The 23,741-nt window shown below is 44.8% G+C and overlaps 2 protein-coding genes across 8 annotated transcripts in view; both read right to left on the bottom strand.

Moving 5' to 3' along the window:
* Positions 1 to 3,291, bottom strand: part of ATG16L2 (autophagy related 16 like 2) — a 47,786-nt gene extending 44,495 nt beyond the window's left edge. For 3 of the 4 annotated variants that reach the window (XM_028725805.2, XM_077926821.1, XM_077926822.1), the window contains exon 1: positions 3,109 to 3,290. In XM_028725805.2, the coding sequence (XP_028581638.2) occupies positions 3,109 to 3,232 (124 nt within the window). In that variant the 5' untranslated portion in view covers positions 3,233 to 3,290. Of the gene's footprint in view, positions 1 to 3,108 lie in introns of all 4 variants that reach the window. The other variant, XM_077926820.1, reaches the window with a different exon arrangement.
* Positions 3,292 to 6,640: 3,349 nt separating this feature from the next.
* Positions 6,641 to 23,741, bottom strand: part of LOC114595514 (disintegrin and metalloproteinase domain-containing protein 26A-like) — a 37,981-nt gene continuing 20,880 nt past the window's right edge. For 2 of the 4 annotated variants that reach the window (XM_077926817.1, XM_077926819.1), the window contains 13 exons: positions 22,996 to 23,161; positions 20,958 to 21,035; positions 20,018 to 20,092; positions 18,344 to 18,412; positions 17,879 to 17,968; positions 15,004 to 15,196; positions 13,384 to 13,489; positions 11,723 to 11,906; positions 10,839 to 10,916; positions 9,618 to 9,729; positions 9,310 to 9,409; positions 9,122 to 9,164; positions 6,641 to 6,889 (listed from right to left, as the gene is read on the bottom strand). In XM_077926817.1, coding sequence (XP_077782943.1) covers positions 6,800 to 6,889; positions 9,122 to 9,164; positions 9,310 to 9,409; positions 9,618 to 9,729; positions 10,839 to 10,916; positions 11,723 to 11,906; positions 13,384 to 13,489; positions 15,004 to 15,196; positions 17,879 to 17,968; positions 18,344 to 18,412; positions 20,018 to 20,092; positions 20,958 to 21,035; positions 22,996 to 23,161 — 1,384 coding nt within the window. In that variant the 3' untranslated portion in view covers positions 6,641 to 6,799. The remainder of the gene's footprint in view (positions 6,890 to 9,121; positions 9,165 to 9,309; positions 9,410 to 9,617; positions 9,730 to 10,838; positions 10,917 to 11,722; positions 11,907 to 13,383; positions 13,490 to 15,003; positions 15,197 to 17,878; positions 17,969 to 18,343; positions 18,413 to 20,017; positions 20,093 to 20,957; positions 21,036 to 22,995; positions 23,162 to 23,741) is intronic. The other 2 variants (XR_013392486.1, XM_077926818.1) reach the window with 2 other exon arrangements.

Below are 23,741 nucleotides of genomic sequence, written 5' to 3'. Positions count from 1 at the left end.
CCAAGCCTCATGAGGAATGGATGAGGGAGTTGGACATATTTAGCCTGGAAAAAAGGAGACTGAGAGGAGATATATCTAAAGGGCTGTCACATGGAAGATGGCGCCATCATGTTTTCTCCTGCTCCGGATGGTAGGAGTCCAATTACAGTGGTACCTTGGGTTAAGTACTTAATTCGTTCTGGAGGTCCGTTCTTAACCTGAAACTGTTCTTAACTTGAAGCACCATTTTAGCTAATGGGGCCTCCGCTGCCGCCGCACGATTTCTGTTCTCATCCTGAAGCAAAGTTCTTAACCTGAGGTACTATTTCTGGGTTAGCGGAGTCTGTAACCTGAAGCGTATGTAACCCGAGGTACCACTGTAGTGGAATAAAATGGCAAAGAAAGGAGATTCTGACTAAACATTCAGAAGAGCTGTTCACAGTGGAACAGACCTGCAACATGAAAGAATCTTTCCCAGGTGCTGGTGACTTAGTCTTACAAACTCTTCCCATGTATAAAGTGCCAACAAGCTAGTCCTCAGGGCTCTGCAACCGCCCCCGCCTCCATCCCCAATAGAGGAACCAAATAGAGTCACACCAGGATGAATCAGAAGCACAAACTTAGCTACTCCCACAGAGCCAGATGCAAACAACATCCTAATTTAGCCATGCTTTAGCCAAGAGACCATCCTCTCTCTGAACTGTACAAATCCTCATTTCTCTGGCAATTATTTATCCAGCAGCCGTGACTTGGGGACACTTCCATCAGTGAAAGCAAACAGTGTGCTGAAAAGGAGAGATCAAAATCCCTTCTTTACCGTTCACCTTCCCAATTTCTTTTCCCTAAAGACTGATGAGAGAGACAAAGTGAGTGCAAGTGTTGCACTCGGGCAGGATTCAAGTACTCGTTCAGCCAAGGACCTAGTTCTCATTGAGGTGGCAAACTTGTCTCTGGGCTGTACCATTTCAGACTGTGAGGGAAGACCATACTTTGTGGAATGTTCGTACTTTTTTTAAAAAAAAAAATCCTTGCAGACAGAAAGCTAGCATGCAAGCAGAGGTGCCAACTTGAATAACATATTGGGGGGGGGGGGCAGGTAAGCCCTGCCCCGCATAATCAATCACAGATTAGGTTAGGTTAGACTGAGTCTGAGGGTGGGTTGGGGCAGTGCATATGATTTCTGCAAAGTAGCTATTTGTGTGTGTGTGTGTGTGTGCCATGACTCTGCACAAACTCCGGCCACAACAAGGCACCACCTTAAAACCACAATGCCTGTTTAGTTCTGGGAAATGTTCCGGGTTTTGTTTTGCTTTTTTCCAAACTATGTTGATTTTTTTATTTAAAAAACCAGCTACCAAGCATACAGTATTGTCTTCCAGGACCAACGCACGCACAGGTGTTAAGTCTTGCATGCATGCAGCTATCCACATGTTCCCAAAACAAACCTGGAAAATCTTTTTACACCAAGCTCGCATCCAGAGGGTATCCAATCTAAAGCGTCAAGGTAATTTCTCCCTAGTGGCAGCTGTGACTGAGACGGACGGCAAATTACTGTGCTGCTATTAAAAAAAAGGGATACTGTGCTTCTTGTTAATAAAGGATATGACTCAAGATACGATGGAGTCAAACCCAACTCCTTCCTTCCCCCTCCAATGGGGAATTAAACATTCCACTGCCATCAATCATGGTCAGTGTCAACCCAGACAGCGAGCAGGTGTGAATCTGGAGGGAAAGGGGAGATGGCAGGGTCCAAAATTTGGACGAGGATTCAGGAGTTGCATCCTCTGCAATATGAGGAGGAATCCTAGGAGGATCCTGGGGGGTGGCCCTTTTGGATCTTGCTTAAAATAAAAACTAAAAGATATTCCCTGTTATAATAATATAATAATAATAATTTATTATTTGTACCCCGCCCATCTGGCTGGGTTTCCCCAGCCACTCTGGGCGGCTTCCATAGAAACCAAAAAACACTAAAATATCATACATTAAAAACTTCCCTGAACAGGGCTGCCTTAAGATGTCTTCTGAATGTCAGGCAGTTGTTTATCTCTTTGACATCTGATGGGAGAGTGTTCCACAGGGCAGGCGCCACTACCGAAAAGGCCCTCTGCCTGGTTCCCTGTAGCTTTGCTTCTCGCAATGAGGGAACCGCCAGAAGGCCCTCGGCGCTGGACCTCACCGTCCGGGCAGAACGATGGGGGTGGAGACGCTCCTTCATGTATACTGGGCCGAGGCCGTTTAGGGCTTTAAAGGTCAACACCAGCACTTTGAATTGTGCTCGGAAACGTACTGGGAGCCAATGTAGGTCTTTCAAGACCGGTGTTATGTGGTCTCAGCGGCCGCCCCCAGTCACCAGTCTAGCTGCCGCATTCTGGATTAATTGCAGTTTCCGAGTCACCTTCAAAGGTAGCCCCACATAGAGCGCATTGCAGTAGTCCAAGCGGGAGATAACTAGAGCATGCACCACTCTGGTGAGACAGTCCGCGGGCAGGTAGGGTCTCAGCCTGCGTACCAGGTGGAGTTGGTAGACAGCTGCCCTGGACACAAGAGATGGGGAAGCCGGGAAGAGAAGCACGCAGAAGATAGCAAGTATAGAAATGTGTTTTTTTAATGCCACCCCCTCTCCTTTTCCTTATTCACCCCGCCTTCAGTTGGTGGCGTTGTCTTCCCGTATGGGTGCAATAAAAACGTTGGCTTGTTTACCGTTCTGGGTGGCGGTTGTTTCTCACGGAAAGCAGGACAAAACACACGCACACACCCCAAAAAACCCCCCCTGCAGGCAGTAAAATAACTGCATTGTTAAGGGTTTGGGGGGCAGCAAATGTCCATCTGTGCAATCGGCGCTGCCCCTCTCCCTGCTGCCTTTTCTCGGACTTTAATCAAGACTGCACTTTGCACATGCTCTCGCGCCTCCCGGGGCTTGGTCCCCTAAGCACGAGAGCTGGTTGAGCACCTGCGGAGATCCGCGGCGCAAACCTGCGCGCCCACCCCGGGACCCCCGGCTCCCTCCGCAGCCGCTCGACGCGGGCTCCCCGGGAGCGCTTTCCGCAGGGGGAGTCGCTGGCAAGACCGCCTCTGGGAATATGCAGAAGGCCCTGCCCTCCCTCCGGCTGCGCCCCGCCGACTCACAGGCCTCCACCAGGTCGAGGAAGCGCGCCTTCTGCGCCCGATCCCGCTGCTGCAGCTGCCGGACGATGTGGCGCTTCCAGCAGCGGCGACACAGCCGGCCGCCGCCGCCTCCACTCTCGGCCATGGCGCCCCGATGCAGCCCCGGGGGCCCGGATGACAAAGGGCGACGCGCGGCCAAAGGGGGAGGGAACTCCCAGTGACGTCGACGCCCAGGGGTGGGGCCAGAGCGGGGGAATCCCCCCGGAGTCGCCGCCCCGAGGAAGAGGCGGCGAGGCTTAGAGCGCTGGAACTGGAGGACATCCAGTGCCGGATTTGTTGTTGTTGTTTAGTCGTGTCCGCCTCTTCGTGACCCCCTGGACCAGAGCACGCCAGGACCTCCTCTCTTCCACTGCCTCCCGCAGTTTGGTCAGACTCATGCTGGTAGCTTCGAGAACACTGTCCCACCATCTCGTCCTCTGTCGCCCCCTTCTCCTTGTGCCCTCCATCTTTCCCAACATCAGGGTCTTTTCCAGGGAGTCTTCTCTTCTTATGAGGTGGCCAAAGTCTTGGAGCCTCAGCTTCAGGATCTGTCCTTCCAGTGAGCACTCAGGGCTGATTTCCCTAAGAATGGAGAGGTTTGATCTTCTTGCAGTCCATGGGACTCTCAAGAGTCTCCTCCAGCACCAGAATTCAAAAGCATCCATTCTTCGGCGATCGGCCTTCTTTATGGTCAGCTCTCACTTCCATACATCACTACTGGGAAAACCATCGCTTTGACTATAACGGACCTTTGTTGGCAAGGTGATGTCTCTGCTTTTAAGATGCTGTCTAGGTTTGTCATTGCTTTTCTCCCAAGAAGCAGGCGTCTTTTAATTTCGTGGCTGCTGTCACCATCTGCAGTGATCATGGAGCCCAAGAAAGTAAAATCTCTCACTGCCTCCATTTCTTCCCCTTCTATTTGCCAGGAGGTGATAAACTAAACAAGCTATAGCTTAGGGCCCCACTTGGAGGCCCCCCAAAAAAATTAAAGGAAGAAAAACTGGATGTACATTTCCAAAATATAAGATAAACTTCTTCTTAATTGTATCAACAATTACTTTGATAAAATACGTATTTTGTTATGTGTAAATGGATTTAGAGACCTATTAGGTCCATAAGTTACCATATAGCATATGTTCAACAACAACAACAAAACCAACGACCATTTGTTGTTGTCAAAGGACAGCTGGGCATATAAAGGGCCCCATTACCTTCAGCAGCTTAGGGCCTCATCAAACCTAAATCCGGCCCTGAGGACATTGCATAAAGTGGAATGCAGAACAGCTCTGTCAGAAAGCTTTTCTGTATGTTTAGTCAGAATCTCCTTTCTTGTAATTTGAAGCCATTGGTTCAAGTCCTACGAGACTCAGCTAGATTGGTAAAGAAAAAGCATTTTATAGGTGTTGTACGTACACTGGCTCCCTCGGCCAATAAAGCAAGAGGAGCGCCGCAACCCCAGAGTCGGTCACGACTGGACCTAATGGTCAGGGGTCCCTTTATCTTTATATGTGATATATAACACTGTGGCACCAGATGGAGTCCCGCCTTTCCCTACCGGATTTCACTGTATGAGTTTGCAATGCTTTAACTGAATCGCTTCTTTGACGTGTCTACATCCAGCCCTACCCTCTACAGCAGGAGAAAACAAGCTTGTTCTCTCTTCCATGTGACAGTCCTTGAAATATTTGAAGATGGCTATCCTGTCAGTCCCCCTTTTTCAAGGCTAAACACACCCAGCTCCTTCAACCGTTCCTCATAAGGCTTGGTTTCCAATATTTTCCTCACAGAGAGATCATGATGAGGAGAGCTGACCTGCTGATTTTCTTTTTGTCACATGACTGAGATACACGCAAGATTCCTGCAAGGGGGTAGGGAGGGAAGAGAAGGCAGCCCAGCTTATCTCCCACTCCTGCCTTAGAATCCTAGAACTGTAGAGTTTGAGGGGACTCCAGTGGTCATCCAGTCCAACCCCCTGCAAAACAGGAATCAATTTAGTTGTCTCCAGGGAGAGATTGTGTCATTTCTTTATGTTCTGTACTGCATTCAGCATGCCAGTGATAGTAAGTGATGTGGCATTTTTGAAGGAAATTGGGGGCTCCTTACATACAGCCTTGCCTCCATGTTTCCTTCTCTGAAAAATGCTCTTGGATGGTCAATATAAGGCAACTGGTGACACCTGGTGGCTGGATAGATGAATGCACTTGGAATATTTCCCCATGCTAGTAATGTACTATTTTAAAAGCAGGAGATTGAAACATTGGACCAGATCCATTGCTCGTGCCTTTTCTTCAGAGGTAAGGAAAACACTGGATGGCTTTAAAGCTAACAGGACCAGTGGTCAGGGATGATGGGAATTGTAGTCCCAAAACAGCTGGAGGGCCAAGTTGTGGCATTAAGGGTCAGTGGCTTAGAACCCGCTTCTTTAGATGTTTGTGGAAGTAAATCAGGCATCTCTAACCAGATTCGGAAAGGGGGGGGGGATTTATTTTGAAACAAATCCCTTGAACAGAAGAATGCAACATGTTGTTTTCTCCAAGTCACTGTGGCAGCTCATGCCTGACATACAGTGGTTCCTCGGGTTAAGAACATAATTCGTTCTGGAGGTCTGTTCTTAACCTGAAACTGTTCGTAACCTGAAGCACCACTTTAGCTAATGGAGCCTCCTGCTGCTTAACTACAATTTATGTTGTCATCCTGAAGTGTTGCAGGGAAACGCCCCCCCCCCCCCCCCATCATTCAGTTTGTACAAACACCACACACTCACACAAATCAGCCATACATCGGATCTGTACAGTTCCACTTTTATTTTACACCATGAAGGAAGGACAATCAAAGGAGGGTGGCTTGACACAAGGCAGCCAACACGTCTGCAGAGAACCCTACCCAGTTGGCATGCCAACCTTGATGGTCCTAGAGAGAAGATCATTACACTCACAAAGGACCTGCATATGGAAATGGATTCAGTATGGACTGAAACAAAGGACAGTGACCAGCCCTTCCCTCTGGGGGCAGGAAACAGTGAACTCCTCTTTGTCCTCAGGAATGTAATCATGGGGAGGGGGAAAGGAGGAACCGGACAGGTGACAAGACACTCAGGTTACCACCACAACCCCTCCCTGAACCCCTCCTCTTTGTGATGTGTCAATGATGTAGTCATGATGTAGTCTTAGGGGTGTAGCATGGGGGATTAGTAGCTAATAAAAGTTGGGGTCTTCTTTTGTTCAGGGCTTCCGTCTTGTTCCACCTTGTGGCAGTCGGGAGTCCTGTCGTGACAGTCTTCAATAAAGACCAAGCCTACTGGCTGCTGTTTTGCTCTGGTATTCCTGGCTGGTGCCCTTGGTTTTTTTTGTCCAAGGGAGCCCTCAGATTTCTCCGTTAACAGAAGCAAAGTTCTTAACCCGAGGTACAATTTCTGGGTTAGAAGAGTCTGTAACCTGAAGCGTCTGTAACTTGAAGCGTCTGTAACCCAAGGAACCACAGTATACACATGCAGAACAGACCACATAAATGGCACTTAATGTGCAATGTTCAAGAGAGAGCTCATTTTATTTGAAGTGTGGGAAGGCAAAAAACAGAAAGATTCAACAACAAGATTCAAGCAGTCCAAACAACACTGAGGAAATTGATGAGACACAATACATCTCTCTTGGGAGCACCTGTTATTTTCTTCTGTCTAGCAGCACAGTCTAGTTTCAGTTGTTATGTCCGACTCTCGGCTTTTCAGTGACATGCTACATTCTGACCCGAGGCTTGCTTGTGATCCCTAAAAGATAAGAAATGAGGGTTACTATATCCTATTTGGCTCACAAAATGTCTCAGTGACAGTGATGAGGTAAATTTATAGGGCATTTTCCAGAGAAGGTGGGTGGAGAATTTCTGCCACTTTTACAGAACTCTCACAAAGGTTGTAAAAAGTTTGGGATGTGAGGGTACTCGCTATTAGACAGGTTGGTTGAATCACCACTGTCTCCCCACCCCCCCACCCCATATAACTTGCTGCACTCAGCAGCTGGCTGCTATTGAGTTAAAAATCTCTTTTAAGGATGCTGCAAGAATGTTACTATGTGATGACTTAGTGCTGCTCCCTGCAACATTGTACAGGAAACAAAGGTGTTTGTTTCCTATTTGAAAGAGCAGTTGATTGCTGCTGAGTTCAGAGGCTTTCCCTTGTTAAACAGGCGCCGTCCCATCAGAGTGTGTGTGTGTGTGTGTGTGTGTGTGTGAGAGAGAGAGAGAGAGAGAGAGAGAGAGAGAGAGACTTACAGCAGGGCAGTCCAACTTTTCATACCAAGTGGGCTGCAAGATGCCTTTGACATAGATCCCATGGGTTGCACAAGGCCAAAATTTGAGCCCTTCCCCAGCCCTCATGCTGCCTCCCCAAAAATGGCTAATGGAGGCTCTAGGCCTTTGGGGCAAGGCTCTGGCAGGATCCTAGAACCCTCCCTCTTCTTCCCAAATCTGGGAAAGAGCCAGTGTGGTGTAGTGGTTAAGAGCGGTAGAACCGGGTTCACATCCCCACTCCTCCACATGCAGCTGCTGGGTGACCTTGAGCTAGTCACACTCAGTGGCGTAGCGTGGGTTGTCAGCACCCGGGGCAAGGCAAGTAATTTGCGCCCCCAAACCCATGGATTTTAGCACTCGAGTCTCTTCCGCTAGATTAGCGTGCCCCCCCCCCCGATGTTGCGCCCGGTGCGGCCAGCCCCCCCTGCACCCCTCACGCTACGCCACTGGTCACACTTGAAGTCTCTCAGCCCCACTTACCTCACAGAGTGTTTGTTGTGGAAGAGGAAGGGAAAGGAGAATTTTAGCTGCTTTGAGACTCCTTCGGGTAGTGATAAAGCTGGGATATCAAATTCAAACTCTTCTTAGTAGGCTTTGGGAAAGTGAATGGAGGACTCTAGGAGCCTGTCAGAGGCTCACACCTCCTTCCCAAAGCCCAGCACCTTGCTTACCCAGTTTTGGGAAGGCAGCACAAGGGCTGTTGGGGTTGTGTGTCAAATGTTGCCAAGGGCTGCCAAAAATCCTTGGCCAAATGTTGGACTGCCCTGACTTATAGGATGGTGTGAAGAAACTGGACAGTTTAAAAAGAACTAAAGATCCAGCACATAGGTGGTTTGGAATGTGAGCAAGCCAGTCTGCAGGTGGAATTAAGCCAAACTTGTCCTTCCTTGCTCTTCAGTGTTTTGAATGTTTGTGCATTACACTAGGAGAAATGCTTTGGCCAGAGGGTATCCATGCCAGACTTAAGCTGTTGGGAAACTGTTTAAGTAAGGGATAGCCAGATGTGTTTAACCTGATTTGTTTTGCTTTGTCCCCTTTTTTGCTCCTTTTGGGTTTGCTTTGTGTGCTAAAATTGCTTCTCTGTTTTGAAGAGAGTCCAGCAAAAATGCAGTGAGAAATTCAGACCGCCCTGCCTAAATAGATGGTCTCTGTGCTTAATTTTTTTTTTTGGGGGGGGAGTATTAAAACTGAACAATGGAGAATTCTGAGTGCATTGGTTCCACTTTGGTAAGTTAATTCTCAACTCCAAAATCCAGGAAGAAATCTGGATGAGAGAAATTTTGCAAGATTCCTAAAGGTAGGCTAAAATTATCTTTCTGTAACTTGGGTCTAAAGAGAGCAGCATTAAAGGCCATATATCTCATTGTGATGATAGTGAAACAATGATGTTAACTATTTTTCAATCATGAAGCATAAATCTGCAAGATGAGGTACAAGAAGTCCAGTGAAGCCACACTTTATGGTACCTAGATCAGGACTTTGTTTTATTCCAAAGATCAAAGTCTGGCAAAGGTAAGTGGAACGGATATAGAATGTTTGAAAAAGAACAGATTTGACCTTAAGATCTATGTTTTGCAGGACAATGTTCTAAAGGAAATATTTGAAATCTTGGTGGATCATCGACATTCACAGACTTCCTCCTCTGTGGTCAGTAATAAGAATCTGGATTTGTAGGTCTTTTGGACCTCCCAGAAAAGAGCTTTCAGTAACTTACTGTATCTCCTGATCCTATTCTTTTCCAGATCACTCTAGCAAACCTATTGATGAAAACCACAGAGAAGTTAGTAGCCCTTCAAAATGGTTCAAGCATTGCAGCAAAACAACGAACAGCTGTCTTTTCTGGTCTTGAGACATAACAACACTGTCACTGTCAGCCTTATCATGAAGGAAACATTTACTTACCAAGCCTCCAATTGCATTCTCTTAAGTGTGGCAACAAAACCCAGAGCAAGGAACAGCAACGCAGCCAGGGTGCCGGTCACAACGACAAGACTGGTAGCCACTGCAGGCAAAAATGAGAAAGAACAAAGTATTCTATACGTTCAGACCTGCAAGCAGTCACGACTTCCAGCTTTTGTCATGTCCTGAAATAATCTGCAGAGCTGGGGGATCGATAGCTGAAGCACAGGCAAGAATGTCCTTTAGTGACTGGATCTAGGCAAGCCCCTTGAAAGCGAAGAGCCAAAGTACCAAACCCAATGGATACTTACTCACATTACTCGGAGGCGGCCCACTGTCAATGCTCCCGCCGAACCCTCTGCCGGAGCAGAAGGGAGGGGCCCATCCATAAGAACAATGGCAGTTTCTCTTGCTGTTGCACACCTGGAAAACATAAAGGGTGTCAAGCAGCAACTGGCACATATAATCTACTTGGCCAATCCTGCATTCACACAAGAACTTCCACAAGGATGGCAAGTGCAGGTTTGCCACTGGAAAAGCCAGCAGATGTAAAAAAACAAAACACAAGGGAATGTTCTTGTCAACGTGTTTTTTTCTTCTTCAAATGCTTCATAGGAAGTTGCTACGGGCTCCCCCTTGGTGTCCTGGGTTCCAGAATGCAACAACCCCTCTTCCAACAACAACTCTGCCTGCAACAGTACTGAAAACAACTCTTTTGTTACCCTCATCACAACACAATAGGCTTTAAAATGATAGATAGATAGATATCTTTATTGTCATTGTCCCATGTAGAACAATGAAATTGAAAAACTAAATAAAACTACATAAAAACTACTACAAAACTACATAAAACATTCACAAACATTCAAAAGGGGTCTAACTCAGGGGCCAGTAAACTTTTTCAGCAGGGGGCCAGTCCACTGTCCCTCAGACCTTGTGGAGGGCCGGAAAATATTTTGAAGAAAAGAATGAACGAATTCCTATGCGCCACAAATAACCCAGAGATGCATTTTAAATAAAAGGACACATTCTACTCATGTAAAAAAAACACTGATTCCCGGACCTTTCGTGGGCCGGATTGAGAGGGCAATTGGGTCGGATCCGGCACCCGGGCCTTAGTTTGCCTAGCCATGGTCACATGCCTTTCCCCACCATCACTCTAGCCACCTACCTAAGCACTTCACAGCAAGGAGCCCATGTTCTGCATCACACCCAAGGGTTACTGTCTTATGACAGTAAGAGCTGTTCGACAGTAAGAGCTGTTCGACAGTGGAATTTGCTGCCAAGGAGTGTGGTGGAGTCTCCGTCTTTGGAGGTCTTTAAGCAGAGGCTTGACAACCATATGTCAGGAGTGTTCTGATGGTGTTTCCTGCTTGGCAGGGGGTTGGACTCGATGGCCCTTGTGGTCTCTTCCAACTCTATGATTCTATGATTCTATGTGATCATGTCAAACACTGAGGTTATCGCCTCTTTCCACATTAACCTGAGCAGGTCTCAAGGGATGGCATATTTTCTTCTTTTTTAATACTTACCCCTCTGTTACTACATTTTGAAAAATCACAGTCATAATTCAAAACGGCCCGGTCAACACAAGATCTGTTCATGCATATCTGGAAAGGGATGTATGAAATGTTAATTTTATATAGTGCACTGGCAGCCGAAAAGCTTGGATTCTGACAGTTTGGAAGCCAAGACTCCTGGTGAATACTCCTGGGCTGTGCACAAGCAGACCTTGAAACAGGAGGTGTGGGTTTTCTGCTGCTGCAGAGAAAGCTGTGCTTCCCCCAGTCTTTCCTTCAGTAATGACACAGATAAAGGCTCCAGATCCAGCATCACCCCACAACCTTGTTTCAGGTGGCCTCTCCACTTGTGTGGTTATTTTTTTAAAAGCTCCTTGCATAGCCAACTGCTTGAACATTTGTTCTGTGCTTTATTTTTTATTATTGATTTTAGACTGTTCATTTTTTGATAACTGCTCTGAGAAGCAGAGAGGAAGCTGCCTGATTGACCTAAGGACCAGATAGTCAGCAATGTGCATCGTCCTGCCCTAAGAAAGGAGAAAGTGGTCTGATTACTAAAATGAGTGGTAGCCAATCAGCACAGAAGAACAGGTTTTCCCTGACCTAAGTCTGGCAGAGAAGAATGTATACACGCCTAAAATGTGGAGACCTGCACTTACATAATGGGCTCACTGCTCAAATTGTGCATGCCGCTCTGTACACACTCTTAACTAGGCAGAGAGTGCTGTTGCCAAAGGCCAACCAAATGACTTGCCAGATCAGTCAATTAATAAATAAATAAAAATCAGGAAACCATATTCAGAGAATACTGTACTCCCTAGCAAAGCAAGTTGCCACCCCATCCCAAGTCAGAATTTGAGAAATCAGAGCCAAGCGAGGGATCCAGCCAAAGCTACCTTGTCAGGTCCACAGGTTGTTCCATCTCTCACTGCTCCAAGATCATAAACATGCTGGCCAATATGACGTTCAAAACCCCAGCAGAATGTACCCTCCACTGGAGTCTGAACTACACTTTGTCCTGTTAACATTTTGGGAATTTTATTAACATGAGTGCACTGGAGCCTTCCACAAAGAACATCTCTGAAAGAAAAGCGAGGAAGGAGAAATGTTTGGGCAGATCCATACCAGACATTTAAAGCACAATGGATGCACATTTAAAGTATGTGGCTTCCCCAAAAGAATCAGGGGAACCTTTGTTTCCCCTTCACAGAGCTACAGTTCCCAGGACCCTTAATGACAGTTTGTAGAATTCTTTGGGGGGAGTCATGTGTTTTAAATGTGCATCGTGTTGGAGCAGAATAAAAAAATAAAGGTAGAAAAGAAGAATTCCTGGATGCTAAGATTCAAGTTTGAGGCAAATACTTTTGGTGAGAGAACCCCAGCAGAGATTCAAAATCACAAAATATGCAGCAAAGTAAACTGTGGAAATATAAGCTGTTAGAGCCAGACCTTTAAAAAATGCCCTTCCGAGTTCATTCCGAAGTTTCCCACTCCCCCTAGCATAGAAAAAGACCGCACATTGGGTAAGTTAAAAATTATTTACAGTACTTACAAACTCTTCCAAGGTCAGGTTCATGTGCTTTTCCATGAAGAAGTCAGAAAAGTTGCACAGGCAGTAAAACTGGGCTTAGTTACTTGGTGAAAGTTCCTAAATTATTGGTATGGGAACTCAACAGTGACTTGTGAGAGTCATGAGGTCTGACCCCCTCTCACACTGAGCTTCTCAGGTAGACTGGCAGAAAACAATATGTCTGATTACCTAGTTCCTGCCAAGGTAAGCTAAGCCTGGAAGGACAGTTTATTGTCCTAACCCCTTCATGCATTAATTCAACATAAGCATGTTGGTTATGTGAGGCTTGTTATCCCACACATTGGATGTGTTTTAAAAGTATACCTCCTCCATTCTCAGTGTCAGATGCTCTGGCCACCCAGGAATCCAGATGAGGTACAGTTTACAAAAAGGAGCAGATAACAGCTTGCTGAAGAGGCAAAAGGCTGTGAGGGAAAATACATATACTTAAGGGCTCATCCACACTTAACTTTTCTCCACATTTCTAGGCACAGGACTGGGCTTCCCAGGTCTGTGTCTGAACACTTTGTTGACCCAGCGTTTCCCCTGTGAAAACCCACTCTTTATCACTGACTTGGTGCAAACGGTAATCCGTGGAAAACCTGAATTGCTGTCTGCTCCAATTCAGCATTAAAGAGCAGATTTTCTTGGGGAAATTGGCAGGACAAAAAAAAGTGCCCGGACATGAACCAGGAAAGCGCGGGGGAAAGGTAAGCATGGATGAGCCCCAAAATAACAGGAGAGGGACATACCAAAGGGACCATCTTCATAGTTCCACTGCTTTCAGAAACCTGGCAGTAGGGCTGAAAGAGGGCATGACGATGAGCATCTTCACCATGGCCTTTGACACTTGGGAGGTACAGACACACACACACAATTGGGCCCATCCTATTGTGACTGCAATTTGTCTTAAACTGTTTTTAATGTTATGGGAAATGGAATGAGTAATCTAAGAAAACAAGATACCTGCCCACAGGTATAACCTACTCTTCATAACATTTCCTGTATTTTAGTCCATCCTTGCCACAGTTGCCAGCCTGGTCGCCTCGCATATTCACTTTCTTGAAACAACTCAGTGGGGCCTGTTTTGCACCTGCAGAGAGGGAAAGGGGAAGGCGTGAAAAAATGAGGACTGGCAAGAACTAAATTAAGGCATATAAAAGAGGCTATCTAAGTGTTAAGATCTTGCCACAAATGTTATTTGGAGCAGAAGTGTGTACGTTTAACAGTTTTGAGGCTCCAGAATCTGTCCAAACAAAATTTCTGAGAACTGTTCTTAGTCTTCCAGGATGTGTGCCCAACATACTTTTACAATTAGAGACTAGACAAATTTCTATTGAGTCTTAGATCTGTATATATATGTTTAATTTCTGGTTAAAACTGTTATCCATGCCTGAAGGCCTGGCCACCTTAACCCTTACCAACCCTTACTGATACATTTCAGTAACAGTGGAAGAAGATAGTAAATGAGAAAGTACTAAACCAAATGCCATTCTTGCTATGAGTTATGCAAAAGTCAAAGAAAACATATGCCAATGCATCTGAGATTTTGAGTTGCAAAATTATATTGTGTAGCTTCTATCTTTCCAACTTTTAGAGACAGAGGGTGGGCTCTCCTTGATGATCATCTGATCATCAAGTGACTATTCCAAAATTTAGGAAAGCATTAACTCAGGCTAAATTTAATGTGCTCCCATCTACAGTACTGAAGGGTAGATACAACAATGTACCACACCATGAATGCTTATGCCCCTGTGAAGCAGAAAAAATAGAATTTGTAGGACATGTTTTATTGTACTGTTCTTTCTATCAACTTTCAATGTTCATCTTAACTGGTATTAAAATGTTTACTGCAAACCTGCACATGAGTGTTGTTACACATCATCTGGGCTTTCTGCACCTGGGACCATATAATGAGCAGAAATCTGTGAATTTGGCTGAGCTAGAAATTCAGTATCCATAAAGTTGGCTCACTGAATTTCCTCACCAACACTTGTTAGCAAGCTGGACTGAAAATTCTCAAGAAATGATTCTATTGTAAGTTTTTGGAAAACAAAACTTTTTTGAGTTCCTCCTCAACTGTTGAAGACTTTCATTTCTTCCCTGGAGAATATTCAGGAAACCCCACACCTCCACATTTCAGCATTTGTTAATAGGGTGGGGGATTCTGAGATAACTGTGAATTCAGTTTCAGTGTCATTTAATACTATTTTAATAGTGTTGAAGGAATTAGTGGGCCTGGCCCCCTGCTCCTTCAAATCAACCTCTTAGCCCACCACTACTTTCAGCCACCCATATTAACCAACAACAAAGTTGCATTAATCATTAAGTGGCCTGCAATTTCTAAATGGAGGCTTTTAAAATAATGTTTCTGTTCCACCCACCCCCAAATGGTTGGAGAATTTCAACTCTTTCCTCATTATGCCAACAAACAGCATGGATAAATTTGGGAGAACCCTAGAGCCTGACATCCACTAAGGAAAGGCTAAAGAGAAAAATCACTCAGGACACACAACGTAGCAGAAGATTCCCGAAGCCCTCTTCCCAGATGTGTTAAGGAATGAAGCAGATTTTCCCTTTTCTTCCCGAAGTGAAGGTTAATCTTGCCTTGGCCAAAAAGAGATGTGCAGTGTTTGTGGAGGTCAATGCAATTCCCCATAAAGCAGCTGTTACTGTTGCTACATGGCATCCCATCTTGTTTATGGACGTCTGGCGGGCAAACAGGAGAGCTCCCATTGCAGTACTCCGGAAGGTCACACTCGGAAACAGCTTCTCTGCACACTGTTCCCTCTTCTAACAACTGTTGGAAACAACAATTGAAGCTTCTCATTTTGACTCTTCAACAGAGGCATGTCATGTTTTCCCTTCAGAAACTGAAATTAATTGTGGAGCTAAATTACGCAAATTAAAGTCGCAATGTTGGCTGCATTGCCAATGACAAAGCAACTCAGGCAGGGGTGGGGATGGGGGAATAAAATTATTTCCTTATCTGCCATTTCTCTGCTATAACACTGGTTTCCCCAAGCAGCTCCCTCAATGAGGTTTAAAACTCATGCATGTCCTTGGAAATGCATTGAAAATATTTGTGCCTGCAGTGTGTATGGGTGGACAACTTACAGAGGAATTTAAAGTATAGGAAATTGCAGGTGGGAAAAATGTCAAATGCTTCCTTCCCTGTCATAAATGTCATTTTCTATCTGCCTTGGTGAGTCTGAGTGCAAAGCACCATGTAAATGAACCCTCAGGTCTCATTTTTAGTCCTTTTCTTGAGCTCAGGGAAGCTCCTGCAATGCCTCAGTGCCTCAAATAGGCAAAACTGGACTCCCAATATTTCCCCTTTCACCGTAGAATAAAAACATACTCCCATGTCCCCTGGTGCTGAAGCACGAGGTTCTGTCAATAATGTACAGCTTCTGGTGGCTTGGCTGCTGTTGCAAGCCTATTCTGCAATCTGCTGGAAGCCCAAGTATCAAGGGGAACTATGCTGTGTGCAAAATTGTGTGGGAAACCCAGCCAAAGACCATCTTATTAAATCAGACAAAGCTGAAATGAATTCTTGCTGTAGCTTGGAGCTCATGGGGCACAGTGGATAGTGACATGGGAATTCAAGGCCTAACAGCCATTCATTCCCTAGGTGGCCTGGGGCAATTCACCATTGCTTTCTACTCTTCAGGATCATTGTGTGGCCAAATAAGATGACAGCTAGGAAGTACTCTATGTATTCAAAGTACAGCCTAAATGTGGGGGCCAGGGGTTTGGGAGTTTTCTAAAAATGACTGAATTTTTTCCTTGAAAGGGATAAAAATTCAGACAAATGGGGGGCAATGACAGGGGAGCAAAGTCCTCTCATAAATTCTGTGGGTCAGGGGACCATGTTGAGGAAAGGCAAAATTCTCCATCCTGGTATGGGGCACCCCACAGTGGCCACAGGTGAGAGCCACCATTTTCTTTCCCCCTCCCCCAATACCTGAGAATGACACTATGTGGAGAAGCTGCTGCTAGACTGCTTGCTTGCTCACGAGTAGCCTAACCAGTCATCAGCCAGGATGGCTGGATGTTGACTATGGTAGGGTTACCAGACTTCCCCGGATTTGCAAATCTGTCCCTGGACAAATTCTGTCCCTGGAATGTCCCCAGATTTGCAAATCTGTCCCCGGGAAATGTGGCAGCGGCAGCCTCAGCAGCCCGGAGCCAGCCTGGTAGTGCAGTTAGCTTTGGCTGGCTTCAGGAGCTGCTTACTGCCGCTGCCGTGGCCACAGTGGAACCGGGGACGTCCAGTGGTACAGATCTCCTGCCCCCTTCCCCCTTTGTTTTGACTGATCGGGGGAGGCTCGGGAGTTGCGGGGAGGCGGCCCACCATTGTCCAGGAGGGGTGCAGTTTCTCTGCCGGGCAAGGTGTAAAGCCCTTCTTTTGCACCCTGTGAAACATAAATGCGCAGAGTTTTTTAAAAACTGGGCAATGGCGCACCACGCGCCTGTAACTCCTGAGCCTCCCCCAATCTCCTGCCCCCTTCCCCCTTTGTTTTGATTGATCGGGGGGGGGGGCTCAGGAGTCGCGGGCGGCTGGCCATTCCCCAGGGCTTTGCACCTTTATACAATATGCATGTGTGCTTGGGCCCAGGGTCTTTTGCCTCACCATCCCCACTACTGACTCCCTGTTGCTACTCAGCTTCAAAAAAAAAAGGGGGGGGGAGGCATCCCCGGATTCATTTTTAAAAATCTGGTAACCATAGACCATGGGTGTGTGTGGAAAGAGGCTGCAAGACTCTAGCCTCCTGATGATTGATGGCTTATATGCTTCAGAAAGAGTACAGTGGTACCTCGGGTACTTAATTCGTTTCAGAGGTCCGTTCTTAACCTGAAACTGTTCTTAACCTGAAGCACCACTTTAGCTAATGGGGCCTCCTGCTGCCGCTGCGCCGCCAGAGCACAAATTCTGTTCTCATCCTGAAGCAAAGTTCTTAACCTGAAGCACTATTTCTGGGTTAGCGGAGTCTGTAACCTGAAGCGTATGTAACCTGAAGCGTATGTAACCTGAGGTACCACTGTAATGGAAAAGGAAGACCTAAGAAGGTAGAGGCTGGCTCTTGGGGGGGGGATATAGTAACTGTTGGTAAGTGGCAGGCTGCTTTATCTATCCTCTCCCCTCTTCTCAAGCAGGGCCTTTCTGGTCTGATGGGAGTACGGCGCATGGAGTGCAGCCAGCTCCTGAACAGGAACTGGGATACAGCACAAGATGTTGGCATAGCATTCCTCTGACAAGGCTGGCTGGGGGTGGGATGGGTGGGCATAAACGCCTTCATCCCAAAGCCATAAGAACAATGCTATATGATGATGTAGCATTACTCTGACGGGGTAAAAAAATTTGGTGCTCCACTTTGTGCAGAAATATCTATTGGGCTGGCCATGGGTGGGTGCGGGAGGGGAGTTCAGGGCATCCCTAGTTATTACATTTATTTGAAATATGCTGTTTTTATATTACCTTACATCTCTCGCAGCAAAGTCCATAAAGACATTCGATGCCTGGTGATAATTTACAGTCCTTTTGGCAACAGCCATTCCTTTGGCATTCCTGCAAAAGAAGGAATTATCTCTCAATACTGTACTTTAAATGCAGTCTCTTAGACTAACTATGCCATCAGGTGTATTCATTTATTACATTTGCCAAGCTGCCTTGACCACCAGATGTCCTACATCCTCAGTCTAAACTTAAACTGCAGATTCCTTTTGAGGCAAGGGCTTGTCTTTTTCTTTGCTTATATGAGGTCAAGAAACTGGGGGATTGCGGCCAAAAGCAATTTTATCTGACTTCCCAGCAGGCGTACCATATTTTAACCAAGAGATTGTAAAATGTTTGGTCACCATTGCACTTGTAAGGAAAAGGAAAACGTTTTAAGGAATACAGATATTCCATATCTTAGCATTATAACATTAATCTACAACTTACACTGGGCCCTTGGAATTCTGGAAAGTTGCTATCCATTAATGAACTGATGATCCCTGATTCACCCTCTTCCTATAAAAAATGAAAGAGTTTTGGTATGGCTCATAGTATCTACTTTCAAATATCAGAGCAATACATATTGGTTCCCGAATGCTTCATGGTATAGAAACAAGACACTGCAGATACCTTTCTTGATCTAAACATTGAATGAAGGACTAGGCAGTGCAATTAAGCAACTTTAGGAAGGTCACAAAACCAGGAAGGATTACAGCTATTTAAAAGGATCAGCCATAAACTAGAGGGCTGACATATCGCAAGCGACACAACAAAATTCAAGAAAGGCTATACGTACTGAAGAATCTGGGAGAGCTAACAGATGAATTGGAAGAAATAGTGGGGAGAGCAGCATGTGACTAAATGGGTCAGAGGTGCAACAAATGTATCACTGAGCTTACATTTCTTTTATTTATTAAATTTTTATACCACCCTTCATCCATAGATCTCAGGGCAGTTCACAACATAAAAATACAATATAAAAAACACAAAATATGTATATAATATAACAGCAAAAATTAAACACACACACACTAACCAATACCCCCCCTCTCCACCCCTTCCCACAAACACATTTAAAAAGGGTATAAGATGTTAATCAGCCCAAGGCCTGGTTAAAGAGGAACATTTTTGCGTGGCACCTAAAGGTGTATAATGAAGAGACCAGATGAACCTCCTTGGGGAGAGCATTCCCAAGTGGGGAGCCACTGCAGAAAAGGCCTGTTCTCATGTTGCTACCCTCCAGACCTCTCTCGGAGGCGGCACATGAAGAAGGGACTCAGAGGATATATAATAATAATAATAATAATTTAATAATAATAATAATAATAATAATAATAATAATAATAATAATAATAATAATAATAATAATAATTCATTATTTATACCCTGCCCATCTGACTGGGTCTCCCCAGCCACTCTGGGCGGCTTCCAACAGAACACTAAAATACAATAACCTATTAAACATTAAAAGCTTCCCTAAACAGGGCTGCCTTCAGATGTCTTCTAAAAGTTTGGTAGTTGTTGTTCTCTTTGACATCTGGTGGGAGGGCGTTCCACAGGGTGGGTGCCACCACCGAGAAGGCCCTCTGCCTGGTTCCTTGTAACTTGGCTTCTTGCATGGAGGGAACTGCCAGAAGGCCCTTGGCGCTGGACCTCAGTGTCTGGGCAGAATGATGGAGGTGGAGACGCTCCTTCAGGTATACTGGACCAAGACTGAGGATGATCTCAGGGTTCGAGTCTGTTCATATGGGGAGAGGTAGTCCTTGGGGTATTGCAGTTCGTAGCTGTTTAAAGCTTTATAGGTCAAAATCAGCACTTTGAATTGGGGCTGGAAACTGACTGGCACCCAGAGAGCAGTTGGGGCAGGATTAAATATATTGTGGAGTACTGAGATATCCAAGTTCCTGTACTGATGACACCCCACCACAGCTGGAATGGCTCTCTTAACCAGGCTTGCCTGATCGCAACAGAGTCCCAACATCAACGTTGTCAAGTTGTTTTAACATTTTTTTTCAAAAAGCCATTTACATTACATGAGTTAACATAGTAGCAAACATTCAATGTAGCATTATGTGTGACAAGAAATGACATAATTTAAATAATATTTTACCAAAAACTTACAGACATAACTTTAGACCGCGAGTCATCAGCAAACAAATATTGGTTCTCTGATCTTTGCATCCACTGTCTAAAAAACTAAAAGGGAGTTACAAAACACTTTACTTCATTTACTCTTTTACACTGCTGTCTGGCTTCTACCACTGAATCAATTTAAATAAATCTAAATATTGCAAAACCTCTGAAACATGTATTGGCTGACTAAATCACTTTCTTTTAAATATATTAACGTAACCTTTACAAGATACAGAAACTATCATTCATTGTAAAGCCATTACTACAATTTTCATTAACTTGTGTGAAGCAACTTCTGAGGCAAGTGCAATGCTTTTAATCTTCCAAGCAAGATCATTAAAGGCAAGGCTAATTTATTTAAAATAAAGTGATTTCCCCCCCAGTCAATGCATGTCTCCTCTCCTGTGAAGATGTTGGCTGCTGATGTAAGTCCAGCTCTGTATCTGTTATGTTAACATTGGCAGAGTCACAAAGCTGCCCCAAAGTTCTTTCACAGCTTCCAGGGGTCTGTCCTGTAGAACTTCTTGGCAGTGGCTTAGTCACTCAACATGTTGACTGCTTTCTTACTGCTAAGGGAATTTTCATGAGGTTTTCATGACAAACAAATCCCATCATGAAACTTTGGAGACTGCTAGTATGGTCCACAGAACAGCTGATATTTATGTGGAAACATGTAAATAAAGCAGAACACTTCAATATCCAGCTGGGACAAAACATCTTTTTGTTATCGCATGCTTCAAAAAGCAGCCAAACTTCCTTGTACTTCCTTTCATACAGGGTAAAACTTAATGGCCTACCTATGTGGTGCTTAGCCAGCTGGCATTCCTCACCACACAACCAAAGACACTACTACTACTAGGAGACCCAAAGACATGTAGCAAAATTTGATGTAGGAAACTGTAATTCTACTAATATTTTATCCACTCACCTGAGACTGTATTTTGGCCCCTGAAAGTTCTGTAATTGGCTGCAGAAATATATTCAGGATCCCTGCCTCTTCTAGTTCCTGATAAAAGAAGAAAAAATATACTGAATGCTATAACGTAGCAGCTCTTTCATTGTTGTTGCCTTGAGAGATTTGCAAAACAGAACTTTGTGGGGATGATGGGTGTCCTCTGTACCTGTGCTTTTCAAACCTTCCGCCTCTCAGGGACAGGGTGCCACTGCAATGAACTTCTCTTTAAAGTCACCTTAAGTTGCATATGAATATACAACCCCACACTCAAGAATCCTGTAAATTATAGCTGTGTAGGGGGTAAACTACTGGGACGCGGATGGCACTGTGGGTTAAACCACAGAGCCTAAGACTTGCTGATCAGAAGGTCGGTGTTTCGAATCCCCACGACGGGGTGAGCTCCCGTTGCTCGGTCCCAGCTCCTGCCGACCTAGCAGTTCAAAAGCACATCAAAGTGCAAGTAGATAAATAGGTACCGCTTCAGAGAGAAGGTAAACGGTGTTTCCGTGCGCTGCTCTGGTTCACTAGAAGCGGCTTAGTCATGCTGGCCACATGACCCGGAAGCTGCACGCCGGCTCCCTCGGCCAGTAAAGCGAGATGAGTGCCGCAACCCCAGAGTCGGCCACGACTGGACCTAATGGTCAGGGGTCCCTTTACCTTTACCTAGGGGGTAAACTACAGATCCCAGGATTCTTGTGAAGGGTGCTTTAAAGGTATGGTGTGTACAGAGTCTTATTGTATGTACTTAATAACACACACCAGCTTACTTAATACCTCTTGTAGGAATATGTGTCGCGAGGGCAACTGGAATCTGTGCTCAGCTACTTCTTGCTATCTCCCTAATTATGGTTCACATCATTCCTTGCCCTATCAGCCAAAGAAAGTGGGTGTAATCCAGTAATTGTTTTTCAGGGGGAAATGTCTTGACTCAATAAAACTGAAAATTGAGGCCCCTTTCTCAGTGATGTGGGAGCCATTTTTCTATGCAGCTGTGAAGTGTGGGTGGAGTATTCAAAGCCATTTTCTTGGCTCTTTCATACCTAACTGGCATGTTTTCATATAATAAATATACCCATTCTAAGAGAAAGACCTACGCTATTAGACCTGCCCATACCGTTGCAGGAGAAAGGGATGTTATGTTTTTATAGCTATTTCTGTGTTTTGTGTTTTCAATGGATCTTTTAATACTATCTTAATTCTGTTAGTGTCCAATTACATTTTAATGACTGTCTTTTCTATGTTTTTCCCAAGTTACAGGGAACCAGGCAGAGGGCCTTCTCGGTAGTGGCCCCCGCCCTGTGGAACACGCTCCCATCAGATGTCAAAGAGAACAACAACTACCAGACTTTTAGAAGACATCTGAAGGCAGCCCTGTTTTGGGAAGCTTTTAATGTTTGATGTATTATAGTATTTTAATATTCTTTTGGAAGCCGCCCAGAGTGGCTGGGGAAGCCCAGCCAGATGGGCGGGGGTATAAATAATAAATTATTATTATTATTATTTTTCACTTGTTCTATTTTATCTCTGTCACAGACTGGGGAAAAGGTGGGATATAAATAAATAAATAAAATAATAATAATAATACTCCCTACCCGGAAGAGATTACACCATAGAAAAACAATTCTCACCCTACTCTTGTTCTCTCTGTGTGAGAAAAGGCTCTCAGACTAGCAGTTTTAGCGAAGTAATTTGGTCCTGAAAAGTAAATGATCTAGGCTGCATCCCTATGTGCATTTCCTTGGGGAATAAGTCGCATTTAACGTAACAGGATTTATATCTGAGTAGACAGTATAAGGCTATGCTTGTCTAAATAAGCTCTGTTAACTTATTTAAGTATGAAACAACAGTAGCATTGATTTGCTAAGAATACAGAAGAGAAGATTTCGGAGCAGACTGAAAATTTAGAATCGGTCATTGTCCTCCTGAGCAATTCCACAGCTCGGAAAATATATACATCCACACTTTATTAATTCTTCCGTGCGCATCTTTCAGAACAGTCTTAATGCCTAACCTCATCGTGGCCGCAGTCACACTCTTCGTCATCCTCAATGACACCATTTCCACACTTCTTTTTGATAATTACGTTGCTAGGTATGTCAATAAGACATTCTTTTCCTGGTTTTCTTATTGCATCATAATATACCTTCCTGCTGCAGTTACTCAGCCTTGAGCATGTTCTGTAACAGAGGAGAAATTATTATCCAGTATGATGAAATGATTTATTAAATATATTTACTATACTAATTTGCATCTTGCCTTTCAGGGTACAAATTCTTCTAAGGTGCTGTACAACAATAGATAGAAACAAAAAGAGTTAAATTATTTCAAATCCTCAAAATATTGAAACACACTAGGAGAAAATGTATAAAACCACTTATTCCTTAATACAGGTTACAGCCAGATGCTTAGACTAAGGAAGCCAGGGATAAATGCACCATGCTGCTACTCAATGAGGAATACAATGTAAGCCCCACTCACCTGCCATCTCATACCAGGTTCCGTTGTTCTAATGGCTCATTGCCCCTCACAGGAGGCTAGTCTGACTTAATTAGCTGTTAACATACCCTGATTCCAGATGATTTGGAAGTATTTAGTACACAGCTCAATACACAAGGTCTAGCTATCACTTCACACAGGAGACTAGCTTAGCTTTTGACACCCCAAGCCTTAATCACCATATTTTTCGCTCTATAAGACGCACCAGACCACAAGGCGCACCTAGTTTTTGGAGGAGGAAAACAAGAAAAAAAATATTCT

Source organism: Podarcis muralis, chromosome 4 (genome assembly GCF_964188315.1).
Source record: "Podarcis muralis chromosome 4, rPodMur119.hap1.1, whole genome shotgun sequence".
Lineage (NCBI taxonomy): Eukaryota > Metazoa > Chordata > Lepidosauria > Squamata > Lacertidae > Podarcis > Podarcis muralis.
This window is presented reverse-complemented; position numbering and strand designations above follow the sequence as displayed.